Source organism: Stegostoma tigrinum, chromosome 40, assembly GCF_030684315.1.
Source record: "Stegostoma tigrinum isolate sSteTig4 chromosome 40, sSteTig4.hap1, whole genome shotgun sequence".
In the NCBI taxonomy this organism is placed as follows: domain Eukaryota; kingdom Metazoa; phylum Chordata; class Chondrichthyes; order Orectolobiformes; family Stegostomatidae; genus Stegostoma; species Stegostoma tigrinum.
This window is the reverse complement of record NC_081393.1, coordinates 847430-867616: the sequence shown is the minus strand read 5'-3', so window position 1 is coordinate 867616 and position 20187 is coordinate 847430. Positions and strand designations below refer to the sequence as shown.

The window sequence follows — 20187 nt, the reverse complement described above, 5'->3', positions numbered from 1 at the left end:
CCGCATCCCTCTCCCTCCCCGCCCCCCCCCGCATCCCTCTCCCTCCCCGCCCCCCCCGCATCCCTCTCCCTCCCCGCCCCCCCCCGCATCCCTCTCCCTCCCCGCCCCCCCCCGCCCCCCCCGCCCCCCCGCCCTCCCCGCCCCCCCCCCCGCCCCCCCCCCCCGCCCCCCCCCCCCGCCCCCCCCCCGCCCCCCCCCCCCGCATCCCTCTCCCCCCCCGCATCCCTCTCCCCCCCCGCATCCCTCTCCCCCCCCGCCCCCCCCCACATCCCTCTCCCCCCCGCCCCCCCCGCCCCCCCCCGCCCTCCCTCCCCGCCCTCCCTCCCCGCCCTCCCCGCCCTCCCCGCCCTCCCCGCCCTCCCCGCCCCCCCGCCCTCCCTCCCCGCCCCACCCCGCCCTCCCTCCCCGCCCCACCCCGCCCTCCCTCCCCGCCCCACCCCGCCCTCCCCGCCCCACCCCGCCCTCCCTCCCCCGCCCCACCCCGCCCCGCCCTCCCTCCCCGCCCCACCCCGCCCCGCCCTCCCTCCCCGCCCTCCCTCCCCGCCCTCCCTCCCCGCCCCACCCCCGCCATCCCTCCCCGCCCCACCCCGCCATCCCTCCCCGCCTCTTCCCCAGACTCTCCCCGGCCCCCGCCTCCCTGTCACCATCAACGCCCGCCTCCCCATCACCCCCATCAGCCCCTCTCCTCTGCCTCCCCGTCACAATCAATGCCCCCCCCCGCCTCCGCCTCTCCCCCATCAGCCCCTATCCCCCGTCAGCCGCCACCCCCATCTTCCCCAAAAACACCTCTATCATGGTAATGTCTTCACAGACTTCTTCCAAGGCAGATTAAAAATGGGCTTGAGAAAATAATTCTGTTTCTTTGTCTGGTTGCAATCAGATCGTAAGAGTTTCTCCAGCATTTTATATCAGATCTTCAGCACTCTTGAGTACTTTGCATGTTGTAAATATTTCAGTCTCTTAGGTGTGGCATACAGTCCCTCAGCTTCACAAATAATTGATTGGGTCATTCATTTGTTATGTTGACTACAGAACATTTGAGGAACCCTCCCACTTTTTTTTATATCCTTCTCTTTCTCACTCCCCTTGAGTACATTATTAATTCTATCAGAACAATGTTCCTTTCCAACAGTGCAGCACTTCATCAGTGCTGACACTCCAACAGTACAGCGCTCCCTCAGTACTGACCATCTGACGGTGCGGCTCTCATTCAGTATTGACCCTCTGACAGTACGGCACTCCCTCAGCGCTGACCCTCCAACGTTGCGGCACTCCCTCAGCGGTGACCTCAGACGGTGTGGCACTCCCTCAGTACTGCCCTTTTGCACAGTTCAGCTGTCCCTCAGAATGAATGCTTGACAGTGTGCTCCTCTGAGTGTATGGAATTCACTGGTTGCTGACAGTCTTTGGTGGCACAGGCCTTGTTTGAGCATGGTTCTGTAAGGGTGCGGAGCTGCGTTGTGTGTTGAATTTACCAGGAACTCAGTGTTATTCTCTATGTCCCAGCTGTTCCGATTCCCCCAGCCCGCCGCCTCACCATGCAGGACGTTTACTCAGAAGGGAAACCCAAACTTGATGTCCTGAGGGCTCACTTCATTAAAGAAGGGAGACTGGAGGAAGATGCTGCCATCAAAATTATTGAGGATGGAGCTGCTATCTTTCGCAAGGAGCGGACGCTTATCGAAGTGGATGCCCCCATCACAGGTCTTGGCTGCTTCTGCCCCTCCCTTCTTGTCTTTTCCCCCAATTCCCTGCCTTGGATTTGCCCTACATCCCATCCACCTTCCCATTTGTGTGGGACCATTGTGTTGTTTGGACCCTCATGTGGTACACTGAAGTTGCTCTCTTTCTTTCCATTCCTTTCAGTTTGTGGTGACATTCATGGTCAATTCTATGACCTGATGAAGCTATTTGAAGTGGGTGGCCCACCCAGCAACACTCAATATCTGTTCCTTGGAGACTACGTAGATCGTGGCTACTTCAGTGTTGAGGTGAGTTGCGATGTGACTAACTCCATGTCTGAATAATCAGGGAACCGTTGACCTTGCTGTTCGTAGCCAGAACAGTGATTGATCTTGACCTTTAAAACAGAACATCTGAATTGGAGCATGGTCCAGCTGAGTGTTCTGCAATCTAGCTATCACTGACTGTTTAAAGTTTTGGCAAAGATTTGTAGCTTGGGTTGTGGGTGAAGTTGTTGACTTGCTCGCTGAGTTGGCTTGTTCCTAATCATGAGTGACCTATCACTCGTCAACAACCCATCACCGACTATCCTGTTGAGCACTTCAAGGACAGGCAGTTGAAAGTCGGAAGGTTGGAGAGTTCACCCATTAGATCTCGTGCATGAATCTGTTGCACGTTCTAACTGACTTGGTGTTTACTTTTAATAGTGCCAGCTCCCTACATGACTGGCATTCAGTAAGATGCTGAAATTCACCCATGGCGATATCTAACCAAAACTGGTGAGACTCATGGTCATGTCCTGAAAAGCCACCTGATTTGTTAACCCTTTAAAGAACGAGCCCTGGATAACAAAGTGTGGAGCTGGATGAACACAGCAGGCCAAGCAGCATCTCAGGAGCTCAAAAGCTGACGTTTCAGGCCTAGACCCTTCATCATCTAGGCCCGAAATGTCAGCTTTTGTGCTCCTGAGATGCTGCTTGGCCTGCTGTGTTCATCCAGCTCCACACTTTGTTATCTTGGATTCTCCAGCATCTGCAGTTCCCATTATCAAAGAATGAGTCCTGGTCTCCTTTTCTCAGGCTGGCATTCATGTGTCTCCATACACACACCAACTCAAACTGCCCTCTGGTGAAAATGAGAAATCCTGTCTCCTGCACCAAATTGCTGCAGTTCAACAGCTAAGCATGGGCAATCAATATTAAGGTTACAGTGGTGCCAGGAATGAACATTCAAATCAGGAGCAGTAGTAGACCATTCAACCCTCCTAGCCTGCTCCACCACTACTCAGCATTGGTGGGGGATGTTAAGGTGCTGATGAATTGAGCTGCACATAGTGTGTACAGAGCTGCTTGTATTCACACTGTGTGTGGGTGACAATTGGTGGGAAAGTGTTGTAACGTGGACATAACAGGGAAGCTGGTTGATTTAAAAAGCTGAAGTTAGACGCCAAAATTCTGGTGGGCAAATTATAATGTGGGTAAGTGTGATCTGGCAGGAATAAAAAATACAGTGTACTATGTAGAGTGATGCCAAGGAACCTCCATGCGCTTGTGCATGAATCACAAAAGATTAGTATGTTGGGGCCATCAGTAATTCAAAAGGTTAAGAGGAAATTGAACATAGAAGTAAGGATGCTTTGCTTCAGTTACACTGGGCATTGATAAGGCCACATCCTCAGCAGTATGTATATTTCTGATTTAATACCCAAAAGAACTGTTGATGCTGTAAATCAGAAACAAAAACAGAAGTTGCAGGAACAGCGCAGCATCTGTGAAGAAAAATTAGTGACTCTTCGTCACAACTAATGGTAGCTGGGAAAATGTTGGCTTGTATGCAGAAGATAGGGTGGGGGGAGAGGACAAAGAGTAAACAATAGGTGGGGATAGAGCCCAAAGAAGCGCTCGTTAGTCACTAACAGTCCCCATTAAGTTCTTCCACTCCTAGCCAGATTGTTATCAACTCCTTTGTCTATATGTCTCCAACTCCAAGTAGACCCACCAGGAATATCTTCCATCACCCACCCTTCTCTTCTTGCCACAAGGACCATTCCCTTCGGTACTCCTTAGTTCACATTGCCCTCCCCACCAACCACTCCCAACCAAACCCCTCCAACCTAGTCTCCTGCATCCAGTGCTCCCAATGTGGTCTTCTGTACATCGGTGAGACCAAACATAGACTAGGTGGCTGTTTTGCTGTGCATCTTCGCCTGGCCCATAATGGCCAGCCTAACCTCCCTGTCGTTGTCTATTTCAAGTCCCCATCCCAACTCCTCCTCTGACGTGTTCATCCTTGGCCTCCTCCAGTATTGAGCAATTCAGAATGCAAATTTGAAGAACAGCACCTTCCGCCTGGGCATCCTACAGCCTGGAAGACTCAATGTTGAGTTCTCTAATTCCAAAAAACCTTCCCAAGCATCCTCTGGCTCCCCTTCCAGCGTCATCTTCTCCCTTCCATTCCACCTTTTGATGCTCCCTTCCAGCTACCAACGAGATTCATCCCTCCCATTGCCCAAATAGATCATACCTATCACTGCCATTCTGCTATCCCTCTCCCCCCTTCTTTATCTGCAGCTTCCCCTACCCCCATGTCCAGTCCTGAAGAAGGGTAATACCCAAAGCGTTGATGTTTCCTTTCCTCCAGATGTTGCCTGGCCTGCTGTGTACTTCCAGCCTCCTTTTTGTCTACCTTGGAATGCAGCATCTGCAGTTTTTTTTTGTCTGTGACCTTTGTCTATGCAATTTCTCTTCGCTCCCTTTAGGATCTATTCCCACCTATTGTTTACTCCCCCCACCCTAACCTCTGCATATAAACTGACATTTCCCTAGCTGCCATTGGTTCTGAGGAAGGGTCACCAGACCAAAAAGTTAACTCTGATTTTTCTTCATAGATGCTGCCAGGCCTGCTGTATTTTTGGTTTTACTGTTTAAGGAAGCATATAAATGTGTTGGAGGCAGTTCAGAGGAGATTTACTGATACCTGGAAAAAGTGGACAGACTGGACTTCTCTCCACAAGAGTTCAGATGAGTGAGGGGTGATTTGATTGAAGTGTGTAAGATCCTGAGTAGTTTTAATAAGGTAGGTGTGAAAAGGATACTTCCTCGTGTGGGTCCAGAACTTGACTCTCGATTTTAAATCGGTAGCCCCGTCCTTTATCAGCAGGGATGAGAAACATTTTTGAGGTTTGTGTGACTTTGGAACCTGTGCCTCAAAAGATGTAGAAGCAGGATCATTTTATCATTTAAGGTTCTTGTTAGTCAGGGAATCAGTGGTTGTTGAGGATCTGTGGGAATGTGGGTTTTATCATCTCATAGAATCCCTGCAATGTGGAAGTGACCATTCAGCCCATCAAGTCCATGCCAACCATTCAAAAAGCATCCCACCCAGACCTAGCCCCCCCTACCCCATCCCCATCCCTGTAACCCTGTGTTTTCTATAGTTCTTCACCTAGCCTGCACATATTTGAACTGTAGGAAGAAACCAGAGTATGCCCGTGCAGATGTGAAGAAGAATGTGCAAACTCCACACGGACAGCCGCCTGAGGCTGGATTCGAACCTGGGTCCCTGGCGCTGTGAATCAGCAGTGTTAATTAGTGAGCACCTGTGCTGCCCTTTAATTTGAAATACCAGAATTTCAGCCATGATTTTATTGAATGGCGAAACCAGCTAAAGGGGCTGAATTGCCTATTCCCGTTCCTGGTTTGTGCTCTCCTATGCCATTTTCATTATCCTGTGGAAGTTCGGATGGCTTTTCAGAAAGGGTCTTCTGCTTTACATAGCAGAGAAGGTTTATTCAGTTTATACATGAAGGAAGTATCTGTAAACTGCTAGTTGCTTACCCTGCTGCCAAATCAGGAAGGAAACTCTATGCTTGACTAGATTTTGAGAGCTGTTTGGATGCCAGAGTGAAAAATGCACTGGCATAGGTCTCAGTTTATGGCTCAGGAATTGAGCAGTCACTCTTGGTATGTGTGATAATGGAGAATCTGAGATGCTGCAGAATCTGAGATAACAAAGTGTGGAGCTGGATGAACACAGCAGGCCAAGCAGCATCTCAGGAGCACAAAGGCTGACGTTTCAGGCCTCGACCCTTCATCAGAGTTCATCCAGCTCCACACTTTGTTATCTTGGTATTTGACAGGGTTTCTCACAATTCCGACTTGCTGCAAATGCTCTGGTGCAGGAAGCCTGCTTCTTTCTCACCTTCAATGGATGATTATCAATAGGCTAAAGCAAATTCAGGCTCACTCTCCATTTGTCGAGGGGACTCTGCATGTTGTGTGAAACTGTGGCCGTCAGAAATACAGGAATGTATTGATGAATGAACGCATCACTGACCAGGAGCAAATGTACAGAGGCTGGATTGGTTTGAATTGTATTCACTGGAATTTAAGTGTGAGGGGAGATCTCATAGAAACTGATATGGTTCTAACAGGAGTAGACAGGGTAAACACAGGAGGGATGTTTCTGATAATCAGGGAGTCCAGAACCTGGGGTCACATTCGAAGGACAGAGGATGGGTCAATTAGAACTGAGATGAGAAATTTCTTCTCCCAGAGATTAGTGAGTCTGTGGAATTCGCTACCATAGATAGCAGTTGAGAAGTCAGAACATTAAATGATTTCAAGAAGAAGTTTGATATTAGACTCAAGTTCTTAGGGCAATAAGGTCCAAAGGATATGTGGAGATGATGGGAGAAGGGTACCGAGTAGGGTGGTCAACCCTGATCATATTAAATGACAGAGCAATCTCAAAGAGCAGTACAGCTACTTCTTGTTCCTATTTTCAATGTTTTTGGCTAATGCCTCCAATGACCTCAAGAAGTTTGTACTGAATCTTCAGCTTCACTAATGAGGGTCCAAATATGTAGCCAGTGTTTTCCCTAAATTGGACCAAGATAACGACTACATAGAGCATAAAGCAGTGAGGTTAGTGGAGTGGGGTTACTGAGTGACGGTGTGAAGGAGAGGGATTAACATCAGTAGGGATACAGTCAGTAACACAGGGCGCTGTGGGGGAGAGGGGTTACTGAGTGACAGTGTGAGGGAGAGGGATTAACATCAGTAGGGGCACAGTCAGTAACACAGGGTGCTGGGGGTGGGGGGGGAGAGGGGTTACTGAGTGACAGTGTGATGTAACAGGATTAACATCAGTCGGGATACAGTCAGTAACACTGGGCTCTGAGTGGGAGAGAGGGGTTACTCAGTGACAGTGTTAGGGAACTTCCTTCTTGCTCTTCACTGGCATCTTTTAGATTGACTGTGGTGCTAATCTAGTCAAGTGCTTGGTTTGCCTGTCCCTGCTTCACTTATTAAAGGTTTCTTCCCTGCAGTGTGTGCTGATGCTCTGGGTTCTGAAGATTCACCATACTAGTACGATGTTTCTGCTACGGGGGAATCATGAATGTAGACACCTCACTGAATATTTTACCTTCAAGCAGGAATGTGAGTATAACCTGCAAGCAAACTGTGTGACCAGGCTAATTGGCCCACATCCTCCTGACCCAGAACCCCTGTTGTCATCCTCTGACCTGGAACCCCCACCTTCCCACTCTCTGTTCCTTGATCCAGAACCTCAGCTTGCTGCCGACTGACCTGGAAGCCTTGAGGACTTGATTTGGATCAGGTTGATCTCTACATTCTCAGCTGTTCATAAAGGATTACTTCCCTTGTTTTTCCTCTTGGGTCCCTCATCTTCCCCAATCTTTTCCTCAGACAGGCGCCTTCTTGCAGTCTGCCTGTGTCTCTATTTACAGTGTGCTTATTGTCTTTGAACTGTCACTGCTTTCAACACATTTCCTTTTTTCCTGTCGGTAATTGTTACAGGCTTTTTAGAATTCACAGTTTATTACTAAATGCCTAGCAGGGAATTAAAGTATCCTCTGCTTTTGTGTCGGTGCTGTCTGTTTTTTAATGGCTCATTACACAGGTAATTCTTGAGGATTAATCCTGATAACTGACTTTCTGAATTTGGGCTGTCAGTGCGTGACTGCTGATTGCTTCTGTTTTTCATCATCATGGTATCTTGTTTGCAGTGTAGTTGGAAATCCCTACTCTTTGAGTTTGTGACAATTGACCTCTTATTCTGCAGCTGAACCCTGCACCTATACTGGTTCCTATGAGGACAGTGCTTTCCCACATGCCTGGAAATCTAATTAAGATGGATACTTAGTGTCTTTTGTCAGCTCAGAAACTCTGGAAGCTGTTGATCTCCAATGAAGGAAGAGTTGCTTTGTAGCAATGTAGTGAATATGGCAGTCTGTTCATACATTGTAAAATCCCACCCACAGCTGTGGAAGAAATCAGGTGATCATCTTCTCTTCATGATATTGGTGGAGAGGTGTATGTTCGAATAAAGATTTTGGGAAGAACTCTCCTACTCTTACATTAACTAAAACCAAACCCTGTCACACCAGATTCCTTCACAGGTTTCTGACAATGGTCTCTCCTGCTGTAATGTTCTATGTTCTATGTTCTTATGCCCCATCAAAGAGTGACAGAAGGCTCAGCGGGTTTTTATATTGACGTGTTAATGGAGTTGGCTAAAAATTACCATGCAGTTATTCCAGGCTTTGCCCTTCAACCCACTGTTGTCTTAGAAGGACTCTGTGTTCTAATGTAAAAGGATCACGGGAGTTGCACTCTGTCTGTTTCTTCATGCTGAGAATCCGGTGTAACCCTTTGGCACATGACTCAACAACCCTGTGTTAGCCCAGGCACTGTAATTAGTGGGCCCATTCCATTCACCAGTCCCCAAGTTAGGGAGGAGCTGGACAAATGCAGTTTCTGTGAATAACTTGAGGTTGCCGTTCATCTTCGGTTCCAGCTGGGCATAGGCTTTTACTGAGATAGGTTATTGACAGTATCCTGTAGCAGCTGGTATAGAGAACCCTTTGACCTCCAAAAGCTGGTATTCTGTCCTTGCCAAGATTTTATACATGAGCTTGCAGGCGGTGAAACCAGAGAATTGCTGTCTTACACTTTCGGACTGTAGTGATTGTGACTTAATGCCAGCTGCTTACAGCATGCTGTGTGTTATTATCCAGCCAATAGTCACACTTGACAAGTCAAGACCTGGAGTGAAACCTTGCTGGATCTCCTTTACAGCTTACCCAGAGAGCTGGCTGCAAAGGAGATCTTCACAGAGAGTCCAGAGTTTGGTGGAGAGAAGCACAGTTTGAGGCCCAGCACTGAAGGCAGCTCTGGAGTGTTTAACCTGAGCGATTGAGCAAGAGCTGGAATTGAATGACAGCACAGATCTTGTTGTGGTTTCTAGAAATAGGGAGGGTGGTGGGATAATGGAGGAATTTGAAAAGGAGTACAATTTTGTAAATGGAGCCATCGCCAGATCAGGAGCATGTGTCAATCTGCAAGCACTGGGCTGATGAGGAATGTCAGTTTAAATGTAGACAGCAGAGTTTTGAAGCAGAGGTATTGGACAATGATTGAGAACTGTGGGAGGAAGCCGGGGAGGATTTAAGGGTCAGGGTAATAGTTAATTTTGCTGATTTAGTGCATTTGGCCTGCAGTCTTGAGCAAACTGTGCAAATAATCTCATCCACTATGAATCGGAGAGCAGGAAATTGTGAACCCTTGGAATGTTTATGACATAAGTTGATATTACTGTGATAGTTTGTGATGGAAAGGGTAAATATGGTCACCCATAAGGGTGGTACTGTGGCTCAGTGGTTAGCACTGCTGCCACACAGTGCCAGGGACCCAGGTTTGATTCCACCCCTCAGGTGACAGTACAAGGTTTGCATGTTCTGTCTGTACCTACAGGTCTTATGATTTCTTTCTATAGTCAAAAGATGTGCAGCTGAGGTGGATTGGCCATGGGAAATTGCCCCATAGTGACTAGGAATGTGCAGGCTGGGGTTGTTGGAATTTTAGGGTGTTTGGGTGGAAGATCTGGGTGAGATGTTGTTTAGAGGGCTGGTGGATGGGCCAAATCGCCTGCTTCCATTGTGTAGGGATTGTATGAATCACTGATAAGTTCAGAATAATCTAGGTTTGACTTTCAGTTGGGAAACCCAGGTACTGAAAGTTTTTAGGGCAGTTTGGGGTGACCTGACTTGGGTCTGAAGCAAGTGCACTTTCTCTTCTGGAGAGAGGTTTATCAGAAAAGTTAAGGGAATAAGTAGAAAGTTTTAGTTTGTGCAACTTCTATATGGGAAGAGTTTGGTAGGAAACCTGTCGGTTATTTAAGGCTGAGAAGGTCTAAGCTCTTCATTAAGTTTTGATGCGGAGAGATAATTTCTCTGGATTTGAATTTTTAAAGTGACAGTGTTGGGGAAAACAGTTGAAAACTGTTTTGTTCTGTGTTTCAAGATTTTCCTAAACTGTCATCTGTATCTCGTGCTCTGTTTGTTTTTTTTTTGTTTTTGTCTTCTGTATAATAAACTTTTGCTTTTAAAGAAACTCTGCAGACTATGTGACTGCTTCAGTAACTGACAATTATATTAACAGAAAAACAGTCTATCAAGCTTGATATTGTTCTGGGATGTTTCTTGTACAGTAACTGAGATCATGGCCCATGAAACAGGTTCAGGATATTTCTGGCCAATATGCTGATATAACAACAAGCCAGCTGCACATTTTTGTGTGTAACTCACTGCTGTTAGTGGCACTGAGCAGTGTATACATTGGCCGCCAGATTTCCTACGTGACAGCAGGTGACTACACTTCATTTGCTTAAAGCATCGTGACTATTTTCTTGGAGAACGTCTTAAGCTTATACCAGTGAATTTGTTTAACCCTGTTTAAAGCACATACCAGCTGGACGCTGAGTAGTTTGAGGGATGGGGGGAATGCGGAAAGCCTGTCAGTGTGCTTGTTAAGTGGTTGTTTTGTTTAATTGTTGTTGTCCTCCCCAGGCAGGATCAAGTACTCAGACCATCTCTACAACGCCTGCATGGGTGCGTTTGACTGTCTCCCCTTGGCTGCAATAGTTAATCGTCAGTTCCTATGTCTGCATGGGGGCCTCTCACCTGATGTGCACACTCTAGACGACATCAGGAGAGTAAGTATGATCCGTCCTTCAGCTGAGATAGGTAGTCACAGATGCCTTGGTGGATTGACAGACCTGTTCATGTTGGTGAATTATTCTCCTGTCCCTGCTCTGCAACCACTGAGCATACTGCTGTTGTATCTGATCTCTATTCTCCAGGTATTGGTCCTCCGTATTTCAGTCCCTGTTGCCTTCCTGCCTTCTGTCCCAGTTTGTAAGATCTTGCTGTACATAAATTGGGTCCCGAGTTTCTGACCTTAAAGCAATAACTGGACCTCAGATGACAATTTTATTGACTGTTCTCAGTTTTCTGGTACCCTGAGGTTGTGAAATGAGTTCTAGCAATGTACTTTTTTTTTTGCTTTGTTTTAACGTCTTGTCTCATGTCTTTCAGTTAGACAGATTTAAGGAGCCACCAGCCTTTGGGCCTATGTGTGACTTGCTGTGGTCAGACCCAACAGAGGATTACGGCAACGAAAAGACACCAGATCACTTCAGTCATAATACTGTACGAGGCTGCTCCTACTTCTTTAGGTTTGTGTTAGGGCATGTGTGCAAACGCTGAAGGCAGGTGTGTCCCATGATAAGGCAGGTGTGTCCCATGATAAGATACAGGAGCAGAATTAGGCCATTCGGCACGTCAAATCATTTTATAATTCAATGACAGGTAATGTTTCTCAATCCTATTGTCCTTCCTTCTCCCCGTAACCCTTGATCCTTCACTGCTCAAGAACCTGTCTATCTCTGTCTTAAATACACTCAATGACTTGGCTTCCACAACCTTCTGTGTCAATGAGTTCTAAAGATTAACCACCCTCTGACTGTAGACATAGCTCCTCATCTCAGTTCTAAAGGGTCATCCGTTCATTCTGACGCTGTGCTGTCAGGTCCTAATCTCTGCATGTCCACTGTTCTATAGTACCACAAACTTACCCTCATATTTCATCATCTTCTCCCTTATTGCTTTTTTAGTTAGCCTCTGTTGGTTTCTAAAGGCATCCCAATACTCTGGCTTCCTGATAATCTTCACCAAATTGCTTTCTCTTTTGTTTTAACGCAGCCCCTGACTTCTCCTGTCAGTCATGGCTGGCCGTTGGCCATTGTCCTCCCCTTATATGCTTCTTCTTCCTTGGGAAGAATTTCTGCTGTGCCTCCTGAATGAACCCCAGAAACACCTTCCATTGCTGCTCTACCGTCTTCGAATCAACTGTGGCCAGCTCCTCCCTCGTCTTTCAAGTTATCTTTACTCATTTGTACTGGTGTTATATCCGATTCCAGCTTCTCCCTCTCAGAATTCACCATGCATTTTAGCATATTTTGGTCACTGCCCCTGAGGGGTTCCTTTTCCTTAAGCTCCTGAATCAAGTCTGCCTTTTTGCATGTCACCAAATCCAAAACTGCCAGGTCCCTAGTGGGCACTATCACAGTCCGCAGACATTGGTTTCATGAAAATGAGTGTAATCTGGTTTTCCTCAACCACCTGCATGTTGAAGTCCCCCATGATTATTGTAATTGTGCCTTTCCTAGATCCTGAGTTAGTTCCTTCCCCACATCCTGACTGCTGCTAGGAAGCCTGTGCGCAACTCCCAACCCACCTTAATCCCTGTCTCGTAGGACAGGATTGAATCATCTTGTGAACTGTCATTGACCTTCCTCTTCTCCCTTGAGGCAGGAGTCCATTAATAAAAAGTGCTTTTTTCTGCCACAGTTCCCTTTGTGGGCTATGTTGTTTGATGCATTGTCAGTGTAGATATTTCTGTTTCTTCCTGTCCCACTTGTTTAGTCCAGAAACAAGTGTCCCATGAATAGAAACCTGTTTGTCCCAGCCCCATCTTGAAGTGAGGCATGAAAATTGCTAATCTTATTTGCCCTCGTTTAATTTGCTCATGACTTAATTAATAATCCCGAATGCGTTCGCTTTGTGGTCCTGCTTTTTAATTCAGGCCCCAGCTGATTATACTCCTGCAGCAGAATCATATGGTACGGAAGGTGTCCTTCAGTCCAATCAAGTCATCACTGATAAAAAAATGCCCTAAATTTACTGTAGTGCTACTTTCCAGCACTTGGCTCATAGGCTTGAATGCTATGACATTTCAAGTGCCCATCCAGTTTCTTTTTAAACCCTCAGAGATTTTCAGCCTCAATTATACTCCCAGGCTGTGTATTCTAATACCCACTATCCTCTGCATGAAGACATTTTCCCTCAAATCCCCTCTAAACCTCCTTCCTGTTTGCCTTAAAATTATATTGCATTGTTAGTGACCTTTTAAACAAGTGGAACAGCTGCTTGCTATCCAACCTGCCTATGTCCCTCATAACCTTGTACACCTCTACTAGGGATAACGGGAACTGCAGACGCTGGAAAATCCAAGATAACAAAGTGTGAAGCTGGATGAACACGGCAGGCCAAGCAGCATCTCAGGAGCACAAAAGCTGACGTTTCGGGCCTAGACCCTTCATCAGAGAGGAGCCCGAAACGTCAGCTTTTGTGCTCCTGAGATGCTGCTTGGCCTGCCGTGTTCATCCAGCTTCACACTTTGTTATCTTGGATTTTCCAGCGTCTGCAGTTCCCATTATCACAAACTTTGGGAATGTCAGTTTCTCATGCTTGAAATTTGGTTACATTTGAAATAGATTGAGGGGGCCCTGAGTTAGGGAACATGCAAGGATGAGTCTTTGTAATATGATCAGTGGATCAGTGCGTATAGAGATGACCAAGTTGTATATTTAACTAGGTTATCTTTGTTTCACTGGCAGCATATTGTGTGCAGACTGTTCAACTTTGGAAGACCTCATTCAGATTGTTTCCTCATGTTAAATCCGCATGTGTCAGGAGAAGGAGAATGGTTGATCTTCCTCTTGGGCATTGACTGTTGTGTTGCTTCCAGCTGCTGGCCTCAGAATTTAGTCTAGTCAGAGTCAGCCAGGGAGCAGAGAGTCCTGTGAGAATATTGCATTCATATCTAACTGCTGGTTGCTACATTTCCAAATTACTGTTCCAAAATATCAGTTGCATTTAACATTGCTGAGGACCAGGAGCAGAGCTTGTTGAATGGTTTTCATGTGGTCACTCAAAATAGTCGGTGTGGGGTGGTGGTGGCGGCGGCAGCAGAGGTAGAAAAGCAATTCTCAGGCCGGGGTCAGTTGGAAAGGAAGACAGATAAGAAACAGGTTAGAACTCGAGAAATAATCAAGAGCCAATTTTAACTTGGTGAAGCGCACTGTTTGTGAAAAGCTTGATTTATTCCTGTGAGTAAATGCTGGAGTGGAGCTTGCAAGAATCTAGGGACACCGAGTCCCTCGAAAGGAAGGGGAAGCACCTAGGATGTGAGCAGCCAGTAAGTGATGGAGCAGCTCTTGAAGGAGTTTCAATTGTCAGGTCATTGTCATCCTTTGTGAAGTTCAATGCAATCTGGTGACTCACTGTGTCACTAACATCTGGGTAGGGTGGGAGGGAGGTGTTGTGGGAGGCTCCATGTGATCTGCCTTGTGTTGTGGGGTGTTTGATCAAAGCTTGTCTGTTAGCCATATTTGCAACATGTTAAGTTTGTGTTGTGAGATGATTGTCAATAATTCGTACGTGTTTGTACGTGGAACTTCTCTATTTCCTAAAAGCATCGTTCTTTGTTGGCGAAACAAATCTGGCTGACTTGTTTCTACTGTCAGACCCAAAACTGTTGAAAACTAATATGATATAAAATTTTTGACCTATGGTGAGTGAAAAAAAAAGGAATCAGTTCGCCACTGCCCCCAAGTGTGGTGGTTTCCGAGCCTTTTAAGCTGCACTCTTAGTCAATAAGATAGGATGGGGATGTGAAAGTGTGTGAAACTAGATAGCAGTGGTGTTCCAGTTTGGATTCTGACAGTGGGCTTGTGACTAATCTTGTTACATTGTTCTGTACGTGCAGCCTATTTTCCTTCCTCTTGTCTGCACATGATCCTTATCACACTCTCTCCTGCACCATGATAAAAAGGGCTTGCTTCTTTTTAGCACTGCTCCCAAGGGAAATATGGATTTTCTAATGGGTTTGAATATCCTGCGAAGGAAGTGAGAGTTCTAGTTGGCTGAGCAATATTTTCATGCTGACACAGTTTTCTTCTCCTTTCCAGTTATGCTGCAGTTTGTCGCTTTTTACAGCACAACAACTTGTTGTCAGTAATCCGTGCACATGAGGCTCAGGATTCCGGGTAAGGACAGACATCTTATTGGAAAACAATGCCCTCCACCCACTGCATCCCAAAACCAGTCCAACCTGTCTCTGCTTCCCTAACCTGTTCTTCCTCTCACCCATCCCTTCCTCCCACCCCAAGCTGCACCTCCATCTCCTACCTACTAACCTCATCCCACCTCCTTGACCTGTCCGTCTTCCCTGGACTGACCTATCCCCTCCCCACCTATACTCTCCTCTCCACCGATCTTCTTTTCACTCCATCTTCGGTCCGCCTCCCCCTTTCTCCCTATTTATTCCAGAACCCTCTCCCCATCCCCCTCTCTGATGAAGGGTCTAGGCCCGAAACGTCAGCGTTTGTGCTCCTGAGATGCTGCTTGGCCTGCTGTGTTCATCCAGCCTCACATTTTATTCTCTCATCTCTCAGTTGCCTGTTTTTCCTGTCTCTCATTCAGCTGACGCTGTTGTGGTGCAAAGAGGGAAGGTGAGGCTGTCATTGCCCTATGTGGGATTCCCAATTTCAGGCTCAGTGCCTGGAGAGGCTCAAACAGAAGTTGGTCACTCAGTCCCCTTGCCGCAGCGCGCCCCGGCCCCGTCGCCCACTGGCCGCAGCGCGCCCCGGCCCCGTCGCCCACTGGCCGCAGCGCGCCCCGGCCCCGTCGCCCACTGGCCGCAGCGCGCCCCGGCCCCGTCGCCCACTGGCCGCAGCGCGCCCCGGCCCCGTCGCCCACTGGCCGCAGCGCGCCCCGGCCCCGTCGCCCACTGGCCGCAGCGCGCCCCGGCCCCGTCGCCCACTGGCCGCAGCGCGCCCCGGCCCCGTCGCCCACTGGCCGCAGCGCGCCCCGGCCCCGTCGCCCACTGGCCGCAGCGCGCCCCGGCCCCGTCGCCCCAATGCATCTCGGTTCCATTTCTCTCTCTATTCTCCTGCTGGTCTGAATCCTGTTTTCCTCTCGGTCTGCTACGGAAGCAGTTCTTTCTTGTCCATAAATTTCTTGTGATATTGGTATTAGTGTGTCTGAATATTTGATGAGTGTTGTTTATTGTTGGATTCTTCAAATTGACAGGTACCGAATGTATCGGAAAAACCAGGCAACTGGCTTTCCATCTTTAATAACCATTTTCTCTGCACCAAATTATCTAGATGTCTATAATAACAAAGGTGAGAATTCATTAGTTATTGCCATGGTATATATTTATTTGCATAGGCTGCTGTGTTTTCTGTTCGTAATGGCTAATTAAGTCAATTACAATGTTTGATCAATGCTGATTCCTTGTCCTATTTTTGTATTCTCCTTCCCACAGCTGCTATATTGAAATATGAAAATAATGTGATGAATATTAGGCAATTTAACTGCTCCCCTCACCCTTACTGGCTTCCAAACTTCATGGATGTCTTCTCCTGGTCTCTGCCCTTTGTTGGCGAGAAAGGTATGGCACGTTTGTTTTGGGATTAATGAGGCTGGGCGATATTGTTGCAAGGAACTCCGTGTTTCAGAGCCATAGCCATTTAGAACCTGAGAGTGTAGATGAGGTGGAGCAGAGCTTGTGTTGTTGAGAGATAGGAGCTGGATCTGGTATTCGGGCAATGTACAGGGGGAAAAGACTTGATTCAGTCAATGTGGTTTTGGGGATACGTATTTATATTTAAGGGTGATGACGAACTGGAATATGGAGATTTTTGGATATTCTGAATTGAAAAGGTTTTAAAATCATAAGTTTGACGTAGGTTGTTAGCTACTTGCTATTTAGTTTGAAGTAAAGAAACTTTGAAAAGCAAACATGCAAAGCTTTATGACAGATGAAAGAAGACTTTGTGGTTTTAATTGTGGAGATTCATTTGTGGGTCCCTATGCTGAAGGTTGTCTAGCAATAGCCTCTGAACTGAAGATGTGGTTTCAATACGCCGATAGGCGAGTTAGTTGAAGGAATGATTTCCAAGGAGCTGGTCGCAATAGAAAGATTCTTCTCACTCCTGAAAAAGAGGAAACCAGACAAGCTGCACAGTAAAATATCTTCTCCAAACTGAGGATCTTCCAGAAATCAATATCTTTAAGTTCCCCTTAAACTCTGAATGCTGGACTGTTACTTCTAATTGACTCTTTTCTAAAAGACCTGATCTGAAGATCACCCATTGATTCTATGAATGTCAGCAGTGTGATGTTGATGACAGAAAATTGACTGGACTGTGTGAAATCTTCCCACTTTTCTAGCCTTTGAATTCAGACCCATGTTCAACAGGGGTGTTTTACACCATTGGTCTTTCTGCTGTCCCTGCAGATTGATCTGTCTTGTCTGTCATGTGAATGTGTTTGGGATTAAAGGCATGTAAGTCAATTCTCTACAGTTGAGGTCAAGTTTTGACATTTGTTGTTAGAAAAATGTTGCTTCAGCCAAACAAATTATTTTAAAGCCGTGAGCTCTGCATGGCTATGTGATATTGCCTGGCCTTAATTGTGTCTGCTTTCTCTTGCAGTTACAGACATGCTGGTCAGCATCCTGAACATTTGTACTGACGATGAGCTCCTGGATGATGAGGATGGTAAGTTTGAACTGAGGCCCGTTCCTTTGGCCACATGCTGGGTGATGGAAGGTTGCAGTTGGTCAGGGACTGGTCAAGCTTCATCCAACTTTCTTTCTCCCTCTTATGACTGATGTCAGCAGTGAGAGAGAAACAAACTTGTATTAGTGTGGAGGTTTTCATGATCTTGAGCCATTACAAACCACTTCACAGTAAATGAAGTGGTTTGGGGCAGCATGGTGGCTCAGTGGTTAAACCTGGCATCTATTTTCCAAGGCTCTGTATCCCTTTGCTCCCTGCCTATCCATGTACCTGTCCAGATACATCTTAAAAGACACTAACGTGTCTGCGTCTACCACCTCCGCTGGCAACACGTTCCTGGCACCCACCACCCTCTGCCTAAAGAACTTTCCACGCATATCTCGCTTAAACTTTCCTTCTCTCACTTTGAACTCATGACCCCTAGTAACTGAGTCCCCCACTCTGGGGGGAAAAAGCTTCTTGCTATCCACCTTGTCTGTACCCCTCATGATTTTGTAGACCTCAATCAGGTCCCCCCGCAATCTCCATTTTTCTAATGTAAATAATCCTAATCTACTCAACCTCTCTTCATAGCTAGCACCCTCCATACCAGGCAACAGCCTGGTGAACCTCCTCTGCACCCTCTCCAAAGCATTCACATCCTTTTGGTAATGTGGCGACCAGAACTGCACACAGTATTCCAAATGTGGCCGAACCAAAGTCTTATACAACTGTAACTTGACCTGCCAACGCTTGTACTCAATACCCCGTCCAATGAAGGAAAGCATGCGTATGCCTTCTTGACCACTCTATTGACCTGCGTTGCCACCTTCAGGGAACAATGGACCTGAACACCCAGATCTCTCTGTATATTAATTTTCCCTCAGACTTTTCCATTTACGGTATAGTTTGCTCTTAAATTAGATCTTCCAAAATGCATCACCTTGCATTTGCCCGGATTGAACTCTATCTGCCATTTATCTGCCCAACTCTCCAGCCTATCTATATTCTGCTGTAATCTCTGACCGTCCCCTTCACTATCTGCTACTCCACCAATCTTCATGTCATCTGCAAACTTGCTGATCAGACCACCTTCCTCCAAATCATTCACATATTATCACAAACAACAGTGGTTCCAGCACAGATCCCTGTGGAACACCACTGGTCGCAGGTCTACAATTTGAGAAACCCCTTTCCACTACTACCCTCTGTCTCCTGTTGCCCAGCCAGTTTTTTATCCGTCCAGCTAGCACACCGTGGACCCCATGCAACTTCACTTTCTCCATCAGCCTGCCATGGGGAAACTTGTCAAATGCCTTACTGAAGTCCATGTATATGACATCTACAGCCTTTCCCTCATCAATCAACTTTGTCACATCCTCAAAGAATTCTATTAAGTTGGTAAGACATGACCTTCTGTCCACAAAACCATGCTATCACTGATAAGCCCATTTTCTTCCAAATGGGAATAGATCCTATCCCTCAGTAACTTCTCCAGCAGCTTCCCTACCACTGACGTCAGGCTCACCGGTCGATAGTTACCTGGATTATCCCTGCTACGCTTCTTAAACAAGGGGACAAGGTTAGCAATTCTCCAGTCCTCCTGGACCTCACCCATGTCTAAGGATGCTGCAAAGATATCTGTTAAGGCCCTGACTATTTCCTCTCTCGCTTCCCTCAATAACCTGGGCTAGATCCATCCGGACCAGGGGACTTGTCCACCCTAATGCATTTTAGGATACCCAACACTTCCTCCTTTCTTATGCCGACTTGACCTAGGGTAATCAAACATCTATCCCTAACCTCAACACCTGTCATGTCCCTCTCCTTGGTAAATACCGATGCAAAGTACTCATAGAACATAGAACATTACAGCACAGTACGGGCCCTTCGGCCCTCGATGTTGTGCCGACGTGTCATACCGATCTCAAGCCCATCTAACCTACACTATTCCATGTACGTCCATATGCTTGTCCAATGACGACTTAAATGTACCTAAAGTTGGCGAATCTACTACCGTTGCAGGCAAAGCATTCCATTCCCTTACTACTCTGAGTAAAGAAACCACCTCTGACATCTGTCCTATATCTTTCACCCCTCAATTTAAAGCTATGCCCCCTCATGCTCGCCGTCACCATCCTAGAAAAAAGGCTCTCCCTATCCACCCTATCTAACCCTCTGATTATTTTATATGTTTCAATTAAGTCACCTCTCAACCTTCTCTCTAGTGAAAACAGCCTCAAGTCCCTCAGCCTTTCCTCGTAAGACCTTCCCTACATACCAGGCAACATCCTAGTAAATCTCCTCTGCACCCTTTCCAAAGCTTCCGCATCCTTCTTATAATGCGGTGACCGGAACTGTACACAATACTCCAAGTGCAGCCGCACCAGAGTTTTGTACAGCTGCAGCATAACCTCTTGGTTCCGGAACTCGATCCCTCTATTAATAAAAGCTAAAACACTGTATGCCTTCTTAAGCCTGTCAACCTGGGTGGGAACTTTCAAGGATCTGTGTACATGGACACCGAGATCTCTCTGCTCATCTACACTACCAAGAATCTTACCATTAGCCCAGTACTTTGCCTTCCGGTTACTCCTACCAAAGTGCATCACCTCACACTTGTCTGCATTAAACTCCATTTGCCACCTCTCAGCCCAGCTCTGCAGCTTATCTATGTCTCTCTGCAACCTACAGCATCCTTCGTCACTATCCACAACTCCACCGACCTTAGTGTCGTCTGCAAATTTACTAACCCATCCTTCTACGCCCTAATCCAGGTCATTTATAAAA

General features: G+C 46.9%; 1 protein-coding gene across 1 annotated transcript in view; it reads left to right on the top strand.

Moving 5' to 3' along the window:
• The window catches only part of LOC125448074 (serine/threonine-protein phosphatase 2B catalytic subunit gamma isoform-like), a 45664-nt gene that overhangs the window by 5825 nt on the left and 19652 nt on the right, over positions 1-20187 (top strand). The window contains exons 2-10 of the mRNA XM_048523057.2: positions 1507-1704; positions 1867-1991; positions 7013-7124; positions 10556-10701; positions 11084-11223; positions 14800-14877; positions 15923-16017; positions 16161-16286; positions 17332-17397. Coding sequence (XP_048379014.2) covers positions 1507-1704; positions 1867-1991; positions 7013-7124; positions 10556-10701; positions 11084-11223; positions 14800-14877; positions 15923-16017; positions 16161-16286; positions 17332-17397 — 1086 coding nt within the window. The remainder of the gene's footprint in view (positions 1-1506; positions 1705-1866; positions 1992-7012; positions 7125-10555; positions 10702-11083; positions 11224-14799; positions 14878-15922; positions 16018-16160; positions 16287-17331; positions 17398-20187) is intronic.